Source organism: Rosa chinensis, chromosome 7, assembly GCF_002994745.2.
Source record: "Rosa chinensis cultivar Old Blush chromosome 7, RchiOBHm-V2, whole genome shotgun sequence".
NCBI lineage: Eukaryota > Viridiplantae > Streptophyta > Magnoliopsida > Rosales > Rosaceae > Rosa > Rosa chinensis.
In genome coordinates this window covers 62,291,032-62,302,538 of record NC_037094.1, presented here as the reverse complement: position 1 = coordinate 62,302,538, position 11,507 = coordinate 62,291,032, and the positions used below count along the sequence as shown (strand labels likewise).

General features: G+C 36.7%; 1 protein-coding gene across 1 annotated transcript; it reads right to left on the bottom strand.

Annotated features, from left to right (window-relative positions):
* Positions 1-1,779: 1,779 nt before the first annotated feature.
* Positions 1,780-11,105, bottom strand: LOC112179379. The gene is made up of 23 exons (XM_024317776.2): positions 10,870-11,105; positions 10,711-10,783; positions 9,834-10,460; positions 9,466-9,635; positions 9,159-9,224; positions 8,913-9,047; positions 8,336-8,454; positions 7,950-8,255; positions 7,400-7,487; positions 7,188-7,293; positions 6,991-7,098; positions 6,273-6,436; positions 6,034-6,154; positions 5,681-5,905; positions 5,407-5,597; positions 4,320-4,487; positions 4,121-4,226; positions 3,793-3,930; positions 3,501-3,662; positions 3,219-3,419; positions 2,553-2,747; positions 2,396-2,467; positions 1,780-2,292 (listed from the first exon to the last, which is right to left on the bottom strand). The coding sequence occupies exons 2-23, from the start codon at positions 10,756-10,758 to the stop codon at positions 2,140-2,142; spliced, it is 3,669 nt and encodes a 1,222-aa protein (XP_024173544.1). The 5' UTR covers positions 10,759-10,783; positions 10,870-11,105; the 3' UTR covers positions 1,780-2,139.
* Positions 11,106-11,507: the final 402 nt, after the last annotated feature.

Here is an 11,507-nt window from a genome sequence, read left to right as displayed (position 1 = left end):
TAAATTCCAATTAGCTTGTTGAGGATTTTCATTGTTTAGGTTATTTTCTCTAGATGAAAGAATTCCATGTCAAGAGGAAAATACCATTTGAGATCCAATTGATCAAAAGCGAGTAATAGTCAAGGTGTACATGCGTGTATTTTGACAGGAATCATTTTTATTTGCTGTATACAATGAATATAAGTACATGTCCATGTATGATTTTCTTTTTCTATATACTAATGGTCATTTATTTTTTTGACATATATACAACGAGTAATTTAAACTGCAATGCTTAGCGATTAAGTTTTAGATCAAGTTAGGGCAGCATTTGTCTTGTAATTTTTTTTTTAAATGTTTATGCTGTACCTTTTCAGAATATATTCGAAGATAAGAAACTTGTTGGCACATTAATTTGATAAGTAAGGTACATCCATAACTCATAAGTCACATATTCAACATGAAACTTATATGTTGGAGAAAAAAAAATTATATTTGTTTGTAAGCGCAAGTTAACAGATATGAATAAAACTTGCACAATGTGTGTGCTAATTTATGTATTGTATGAAACAAAAGTGTTTACATGCATGTGCACATTACCCCCCTAATAAAAGCTAAGAGAAGCAAAAATCTCATAAATTCTCAAGATCTAAAAGGATAATATTTTTGGCAAAGAAAAATAACCTTCATTAATGAACAAGAATGACTCCATAACCATGACATTCACTACTAGAAACTTGGCTACTAGCCACCCTCTTCTTATTAGACACACTTTTGTAACAGTATGGTTTGATAGAGCAAATGACACCCTTTGTTATTTTCTTTTTCATTTGTTTAATAGATACACATAACCGTGACAAATCCAAATATTGAGACTTACTAGATACCAATATCAGTATGTATCTAAGACAATATAATAATAAATAAAATAAAAATATATAAAACTGATAGATCACACCCTTATCCGTATGTTTTATTTGCACACTGTTATTATAATAGTGACTTTCAATTTCTCCCACTTGAACCTGTACCAATATTTTTATCTAATTTAGTTTATTTTATATAGAAACACGTATAATATGTTGTTATTTACTTTAAATAGATAAAAATATTTTATCTAAACCCAAAAAATATATACCAGATTATTTATTTGACAATTTTTTTAAAATGAAAAAAGAAGAAAGAAGAAGAAGAGGACTTGGGGATTTAAATTTGGATCCGCTCTGATCGAAATTTCAGGTTATATGACAGAGGTAAGTTCCGGGCTTCCAACAGAAAGCTGCAATTTCTACACTGAAGCTTACTTTGATCCCATCAATTCTTTCTATTTTTCAAACTCATTTTTCGTCTCCTCTTTTTCTCTGTGTAGGCAAAAGCCAGATCTTAGTCTCAGTCTTTGTATAATTTACTTCGCTAACCATAAGCAATTTCGAAAGTTGGAAACTTTTCCAAAGATGAACAATAAACTCATGCTTCGCTTTATTAATAGAGATGAAAAAAGCTCATTCCTTGTATTTTATCTTCACTACTGCTTAAACTTCAGCCACCATGTTACTCCATAGTATTGCAAAATTAGCCATAACTCCAGCAGCCATTCTCCATTTCAATTCCTAACACCATCAACACCAGTTGAAGCCATTCCTAATTGAAGTTTTACTGAATAAAGGCGCTTTTACACAAACATCTCCTTACAGACAAGAATACAACAAGCACATTGGAGAAGTTTAAGTACTAGTGTTGAACCACTCATCTTTCCTCGTCGAACAAACCCAAAACGGGATGAGACAAAACTGCGTGAGATGGATCGGTATTTGGAAGAATGAGTTCATAGCATTTTCAACATTGTATGACAAAATTGTGTCAAGGCAAGGCTATTGGGCCATATATGTGTATTACAAAAATGTGAGTCGAGTTTCTAAGTACATGTGAAACATAGAGCAGAGCAGGCTTTTGATACTGGAGCAGCCGAGTTGCTTGCTCTCTCTACAAAATTAATTAGCAGCACCGGGCTTTATGCCTTTATACACATCATCAGTAACCAAAGCGACATGGTTTTTGATATAAGCAGGCCAAAAAGATGATTGATCAGAAACGTTACCATCCCCGATCACTACTTGATGACACATTCCATGACCTCTGCTCATACTAACATGTTAGTATCTAAAAGTAATAGCTGTTGTCCTTCTGATGGGCTGCATCCTTACACAGCATCGATCTGACTTCCATAATGCATCTCGGGGCCTCCAGGTCCTTCTCCAGCAGTGCATTACCCAACAACTGCTGCATCTGTGATGCAAATGTGTCATCTAAAACCTGCAAATCATTGAAAAATAGGTTGCATATTAGAAGGGAAATTACAGATCCGTAAAGGTAAAGAAAAGTGGGGAAGGGTTGGGTTGGAGATATCAACACTTACAGAGACAGCAACTCGTGAGCCCTTGTACCAAGATCTATTTTCCTTTCGGTTTTCCAAGAAACTTAGCACATCCTGTGACAGAAAACAGACATGTTAGACGAGCAAAATCATCATTCCAGGGTCTGGAATCCTGAAATACCCAAATTTAAGAACTTACTTGTCCCATTCGATCCCAATAACCTCGGCAGACTGCAATGAAGACATGAGTCTCAAGGCCTGTGTGGAGGTGGTTTATTGTACTTGTGAGCTGGTCTTTCAAAGGCTGCATTCTACTTCTTACATCAGATTCTACCACAGTTTCCTTTGAATCTTGTAGAATCTTTTTCAGCTTTGTAGCACTCTGCAACTTTGTCTAGAACAATGAAAAAGGTACAAATCAGTGGAACCTCAAATGAAATCACTACTTAATCTTAAGTATCCAGTCACCATACTGAATAGAACAAGGGAGAGCTTGCTTATACTGCAAACATGTGGAGAAGACCAAGAATTCCTTTAAACACTAATATTCAATGCGGCTGCCATAATTGTTGAAGATAAGTTGGAACAAAAGAAAATATAAAGATGACACTATGGTATGAAACATACTTAATAATCTGCACTTGCTCAATTGTTCTTTGAGAATGAACAAGGCATTTTGTACGTTGTGGAACACTAGAATATCTATATTCATCCAGTAAATTTTGAAAACATGTTTTCTCTTTGCATAAATTTGTACTAGATGGCTTAATAATTATTTCTGCGAAATAAAATAATTCTTATTATTGACACTCTTTTATAGCAACTAATTCAACCAGAAATGTGCCATCATCAGAAAGACACTCACATTCTCTGCCAGCTTTTCCACAACTGCTTGCAGGTAGTTTCTGAACTTCGCTCTCAGCATTACAGTAACTTCACTAAGACGCTCTCCAGGAGCTGACTGTCCACCATCCGGCATACAGGAAGCCCATGATCTGAATTGGACTTCTATTTGGGGCCGGAGGACATCAAGCATTCTCTTCAACGAATTTAACAGAATTCCAAGCTGAAATGCAACATCAAAATTTTACCCAAATGCAACATCAAGATAGAGGTCACTGCAACAAGTTTAAGATGTCACACTAACCTCGTCAGGAACAGTATATGAGCACACAGATCGTTTGGCAAGTTTCTGAACATATTTAAGGCCAAACTTCTTTGGTCCCATATTTTCCTTCAAAGGAGCTAGTACATCTGCATACTGCTTGTCTAAGGACTCTACTATTGCCTTCTCAATATCAGCAATAGCCTGTTATTAAACATGTCAAACATAAATTCCTGAGAATCTGTTCCAAGTGAATGGTGGAGGTGGGTGCAATGGCAATGGACAAATACCAAACTTGAAGAGAAAAGTTTGAGGCATGAAAAATCTGACATACATTCTCCAAAACAAGGGTATATTCTGGCCATCGGCAAATGATGACCTCATAGTCAGTCAAAGTTCCTCTGAGACGCTCATACATTTCATCAACAAAAGGAGTTGTCGAATGTCGTGTCTTAACTCCCGACCATTTCACCTGCAAGTGCAAAAACTTTAGGTACCTTATTGAGCTGATAAGTTAAAATATTCCCCAAGAAATTAGAAATATATACATATTTGTACATATCCGTGTTATCTACCCCTATTTTCTGTCCAATATATAATGGGTATGATCCAAAAAGAAAGTCTGGCATGTGTACAACAATGCTATTGTTTAACATATGTACCTTGTCTAATTTGCATACTTCGAGCAAACTTTGGCGCTTATCTTGAATCCACAACATAATATATAGGTGGAACAATTCTTTTGCATCAACTCCAGCTTTAATATGACTGAAATAACAAAAAAATTGGTGAGACCCACAAAAACCAAGTAATCAATAAATTAACAATAGTTGGAAAGAGAAAAAAAAATATTATTATTACCTGATGTTCCAGCTGGCAAGGTCCCTCTGAAAATCTGCTGTGGCAATAACAAGTTCTGCTACGGGAGATGAAGGGCCTGATGGTGGGCAAGCAATGAGGAAAGCTCGCAATCTAGCACATAGCTCTGTGCTGTATATGGATGCTGCCAGATGTGGGAGGTCTATGAAACTGATCAATGAAAGTTCACAACCATTAGAATAAATGCTCGCCATTCAGACACCAGAATAACCACCAAAGCAAAAAAAAACAATGCAGATTAGCCACATGGATATGGATTGCATGACATGAAGTAGTGATGCAGCTTCCATATTCTTGAACACGTAAGAGAAGAATGATTTCCGCTATGAAAAGGAAATAATGTAAATATGATTCACTAAGGTATACATTTGGATACTTTTCACAACTGCAGTGTGAGTAACAAAAGGTGTGATGTTTCTAAATTCACGCAACGAAAGGAAACAGAGTCCAACTGTGTTAACCCTAAACCTCAAGTCCATATTTGATCAAAATATTGTGTGAGATGGATGTGTCAATAGAAGGAACAGAAAAACCTTAACTGTGCAATCTATTCAGAGGGATTTAGTTAAAAGTAATCATCAATAATCAGACTTAAACAGTTGTTTGCATCTCAAAATTCGATATAACTGATTTCAGATCATATAAAAAATTAGTTACATTATTTTATACATAATATGACTTGAGTATCAAAGAGTGGCAATTTACGGTTTTCAACTGAGGCCTCAAAATTTGAAATTAAGAGATTGAGACATTGAGTTGTTATGTTCGAGATAGCACAAAACAATTTTGTCCAACATCAGAGCTCATGCACATGAATATATATGTTGAAATGAAATTAAAAATTATTAATATTATTTGTTAATAATAATGAGGTATTGACAGGATCTGTAGACAACAAATGATCCTTAGAACATGCATGCCATCACTTTGTCAACAACTTATCATTTAGCGAACACTAGAATAAGCCACTGGTTGGAAAAAAAAAAAAAAAAAAGCAGCAAAACATGATAGTTGGTTTTGCCATAAATCAGATTTAGATGTGTTCACTAGATGGTTTAGAGGTATATACCTGGGGAGTATATGCTGATTATGGATCTCAATATCAGTACGGATTTCATTCCTAATATTAAGGCACAGGGATTTCATTTTCTGGTAAGCTGTAGCAATAGTCAAAGGATCCATCAAAATTCCTTCACTGTTGTTTGTAGTATATTCATCAGTCTCAGTCAAATGCCTTCTGGATCTCTTTCTCGCAGCAACCTGCCAACGTCTACCACTTAGAAAAACAAACAGATATATCAATGACAGCAACCATTGTTAAATAAACCGAAAGTTCCTCAAACCTGGAAATAGTGGCATAAAGCAGTCTGAACCTCAGGAGACAAGACATCATGAAGAAGCGTGAAAAGTTTAACAGCAGGCTCCAAAGCAGGTGCAGCACGCCCAGTAGCCGGTCGAAAAACCTCCATAATACCCGAAAGCAATGATTCATCCAAAGACTTATAGTTCTCAAATGCTAGCCCAAGAATTCGTTCTATTTGGTCCTTAGTTTCTCCTAATATACGGTTCTGTGACAACCAAAAATATTAGACATTCTGTTAAAAACTAAACCAAACAAGATAAGCTAGTCAAAACATTAAAATTAGTATCAAAACAAGAAACGATGATAGATGTTTCAAGACAGTGCAATTTCTACCTCTTGGAAACTCAACATGCTTTTATTGTGGCCTTTCATTAATACCGGCTTTAGCAAATCATACACCAAATTCAGGCAATCAGCCGTTGGTGTTGCTACATCCATAACATAAGATAGGTATCTGTAGGATTCACACATCAAAAGCATGATTCAGATACGAAATCAGGAACAAATAGCAATGTTTTACATGGCCATATCATTTAAATAGGAACAAACAACCAATCCATCACATTTCTTACCTTAGCTTGGTGTATACATCAGAAACGCCATAATATGATGCAAACTCTGTTAAAAGCCATTTCCATGGACCATGCAACAATAGACTTCTTTGTTGAAAATGCTGAACCTTCATAGCAACTTCTAAAACGATGTCATATGCCACCGTTTCCGCAACCGAGCCACACTGAATGACAAGACAAATAATATAACGACACTATTTTGTAATCCATATTATAAAATGAGGCATCTATATTACCATGTTCAGGGAATAAATTATTGATCATTCTTCATACAGTATTAAATGATCAAACAACATAGAAACACGCTATACTATTTTAGTATTTTCCCTTATCTTGTTTTTCTTTTTTCTTCGTGTTTTTTGTATAAAATTCATTTATGGCACTTTAGATAGAGAAACTCTTAATAATTAATAACTATTTATAAAGCTAATCTACACTGAATAACAAAGAAAATAATATCACAAAGCTATTGTAATCAATATTATAAGATGGAGTATCCATATTCCCATGTTCAGGGAATAAATTATTGATCATTCTTCATACAATATTATAAGTTCAAACAACAAAGAAACACTCTATTCTATATTCCCTTATCTTGTTACTCTTCTCTCCTTGTTCTTTTGTAGTCAAAACATTTTAAAATTCATTTACAGCACAACAGATGGAGAAACTCTTAATAACTGATATATTTAAAGGCTACTAATGTATGAAAGCACACCTTGGGAGTCTCATCTGAACTTGTTGAATAATATACAGATAGCTGTATCTTTCCTACAAGCTCATGTTCAGGTTCGCAATAGACAGAGAACCAGCGCTGCTTGTCAGCCTGCATTCAACATTGAGATGAGCCTTTTTACCAGAAGCATTATCATTTTAACTTATTCATCTAGTACTGTCAGGATTGAGGAGTATTACTGGATCATCAGCAATAGTTGCCACTTGAGCATGGACTCGGCCAAAATGCTTTGCCTTTGAATCAAGGACTTCAATTATTAGCTCATCTCCCAAACTCTCTGGAAAGCTGTAAAAATTGTCAGTACCTCTCTCAGCAGATAAAGTTTATTTACAAGTTTAAAAAATAATAATAATAATAAAATAAAAACAATAATAGGGACAAGATAACATACAAGACGTGAGTTTCACCAGATCCAGGTTGCATTTTGATGACATCTTCTTCAGCTGAACTTTTCAGTCTCAACAGACAAGAGTATGTTTCTGATTCCAATTAACAGTAAGCGTTTTTCATTAAAAACAAAATTTGAAGATAATCAAAATTTATAGCTACCGAATTGCTGATATAACAGTATATATCAGAAAAATTGTTAGCATGAAAACAAGAAGTTAATAAGGCTGCCTAATAAGCAGACTGTAAATTCCTGAACATATTGCCCGGACATAAAAGAACAATTTGTTACATACTCTAAGAATATAATATTTTAAATGTATAGGTAATTCTTAAAACCTTTAAGATGGTCTGGATATATGGATTTGCCAATTATAGTATAAAAATTGTAGGAAAACATTGGACTATGTAGTTTTTTTTGTATCTACTACATCTATAGTCATGGGTGTCCCTCAGGTAAGTTGAACTTAAGGGTCATGAGTGAGAGAGTGAGAGAGTGAGAGAGAGAGAGAGAGAGAGAGAGAGAGAGAGCATGAAGCTTTCCATTCTCTTACCTTGCACAACTTCATATGAGGACGAACTGCTGCGCAGAGTAGTTACTCCAGTTTTCAAGAGTCCAGACACCTGTTTTATATACTGAGTACCAGCATGCACATATGCCAGACTTTGACGTGAAAAAGAACCATTTGCAGGTATACGAGGTGCAACACGAATGTTCCGAAGGGCTTGCCATCCAGAAGTGATTGTAGACTGTAAGCTGAAGAAGCGAGATCGAATGGCGTCCAGTTTGATAACTGGTGGCCTTAGCGCAGTAATACTACATCCAGTAGGGGGCTCCAGACCCACTTTAATTTTACGCACTGCAGATGAAAAAATTCAGGATGGTCTCATTATCAGGGACCTGACCAGTAAGAATACAAAAACCGGCATGAAATACTACCTTGCACTTTCATCTTCCCAACTATTTTCTTAGGTTTTGGAGCAGCTTTCTCACTGGCAAGCTCTGAAGTGCGCTTCGCCAACAGCTCTTCCTCTGATTGTAAAAGCACTTGCCGTAAACTACAGTTTTAACAAGGTTATAACAAGATTAGAAGTGTCAACAGTGGAAAAGATATAATTCAAGACAGTTTTGCAGATCATGCAGCATATCTTTCTAAATTATGGAAGTACAGTTTAAGTGTCAAGTTTTCAGCATTAAACAGGACACCAACTAGTCAGATCAAAACATTGTTAACGTCTTCCACGATATTCGAATTTTCTATATGCCACTGTTACCTAACCTTTTACTTTTAGCATTCAGCCAAATAGAAGTTGCAAAAAAGAATGGTGTTTTGATAATGCACCACAAAAGAACACAGAGCAATGAATTACCTGGTGCAGCAGTTCAGTAAAATATGTTTACATTATGAATTCAAGCAAGGATTTATCCCCAAAACTTGGGACACAGCAACAGGATCTAGTCCAAGAATGAATCAAAAGGTGAACTAAATTGAGAGCAAGAATTTGCGTAGACTTACCCAAATGAATCTCGTAATAGAGCACATTCATTTTCCAAAAACATGGGAGCTTCCATGCACTCCATTGCCCAAGCATGAAGGCAAAGACGCACACATGCATCATATGCGATGACACCGTGCCATGGCCCAAGAGCACTGGTATTGATTAACAAAAAAGCACAAGCACAGTCAATAAACTCTTATACGGTGGAAACTAAGGATAACAGCATATACACCATCTGCAGTTATCGTATTGGTTAGAGATACCTTGCATAAAATGTGGGAACGCGAGCTGGACATGAGGACACAGCAGCTTCGGAAGTATCAGTAGTTCTGTGAACAGACAATAAATGAGTTGGTCGCTTACCCAAATGTTATATATCTGTGTGTATGTGTCTGTGTGTGTGAGTATGTGTATGTATGAATGTTCAACTCTTTTTTGGAAAACATAAAAATAATAGCAGTATGCCTCAAGGGTATATGTTTGGGAAAACAAAAGTCTCGCATGCTTTCTAAGCTTAGGCATTAAAGGATCCATTTATTGAAACTAGAGACATTGAAATAACATACATACCTTACAAATTGGTCTGACGAAGAGGTTGTATGTTGTGTCCTAGGTATTCTAGATGGACTTTTCTCATTGTCCTGTTTAATTTCCTGAGCTTCACCACAAAATGGTGGTGCACTGGGAACATCATCGTCGTCAGATAACTTTTCACCCTGCAGATTTCTGGAATGCAAACCCTGAAAAATAGCAAGAGCATCAGTATCATAGTAGACTCACACACAACTTTGCTTTTCTGACGTATAACATAAACAAAGGCATAGTATCCACTATTTATCAACTAATAGGAAACAAGAATAATGCATCAACTAGGAGTTCAACAGAATGCTACTTTTGATGTCAAACAACAATGCTAGTAAAAGTAAAGCAATACAAACCTTTTCAGCAGTACTTCCCAAGTTCCTCTTTGACTGCACACTCGAGGCATATCCTTCCGAAGCATAAGCTCTACTACGTGGCACCGCACTGTTGATACTTCCTCCTCCTGCTTGTGAAGTAGAAAACTCTGAGCTCGCAGCCGAATCAGATGACTCATCCTCGGCATAACCATTCTGCCCAACCGGATACCTCTCATTCCCCCTCGCCATCCTCTCCGTCACAGGCTTCTGTCTCCCCACAACAGTGTCCATCGATGAACTAACATCCGAGTACATATAATCACTGCTGTAATGCGGTTGCCCATTTGCCGGTTTCCCATACCTATGAGCACTAGCGGCACTTGGAATCCTCTCATCTTGCGGTGATGAATCCAGTGAGTATCTACCCCCATACACACCGTCTTCAGAATCAGTGGTTCTGTCATTATCAGAAGCGGACCCACTTTCATCCTCATCACCAGGAATTGCCCGAGAAACGGGTACGGCATTGGAGGGCAAGTGGCCACTTCTAAATTTAGCCGGCGGGGGAAGCCCAAATCCTCTGCCTCCACTACCACTCCGAATATGTGTAACCGGATCAATTCTGGATCCCAAATTGGAAGTTGCAGAGAATGGAACTTCCTTCTTCTGATTAACAACAAAACCCACACACTAAATATCAATTCCAAAAACACTTTCCTACTCCAAACAACACAAGAATGTTCAAGTTCAAGTTCAAGTTTATGTACACACAAACCCAGATCCTAATAACAATAGAACACAAAAAGCAGAAGTAGCATTCACTCAAAGCAGACCAAAAAGCCACTGCACACAAACTCAGAAAATTCAAAATCAAAAGAAAAAGGGGTAATGAGAATGTGAAGAAGAAGAAGCAGACCTCTCTAACCCAACGAAGGGCGCTCCTATCCAGTCCTTCAGTGAACATATCTTCTGGGTTTCTTCTCCTTTACCTGCACCCAAAACCCAAAAAAAAAAAATTCAAAAACCCACAAACAAAAAAACCAGAAAACCCCAAAATCCAAAACACAAAACTCACATATGAATCCAACTTGGGCTAGTGAAATAAAAAAACAGAACAATAACAATGCAGAAGACAAGGGTTACAGAGAAACAGAGAGGAGAGAGAGAAAGAGAAAGTGAAGGAGATCAACTTAAATGCTAGAGATTTTGGAAGACCAAAAAAACAACAGAAGGAAAGAAAGTTGGCTTCTTCCAAAAGCTTCTTGTGTATAATTGAACCCCTTGAATTTTGGTTCTTTTGAGCTGTGGCAAAAATGGGACATATGCCCAACTTTGAAGTGTAGGTTTTAGTCACACTTGTGAACTGGTAATTTCCTTTTTTTGAAATTTATTTCCACTTTTTTTTTTTAAAGTTCGGATTTTTCATTTTTTGGATTTCAAAAGTCCCAACAAATCTAGGCCAGGTCGGTGAGAATAATATCAGAGAGAACGAAGCGGCGTCGTTTTGGGGAGTGAAGTGAAGTCGGACTGGGATCAGACTTATAATGCAGAATTTTAATGAAGATGCCGAGAATAAAGCGCACGTAGGCGTCCACAAATGTAACGGAAAGATGACGTGGCGAACCGGAGCCCCCTCCCCCCGGGTTCTTGTTGCTTTTCGGCGTGCGAGTTTTGTTAGGTTTTTTTTTTTTAAATTATTAAATTAATAATAAT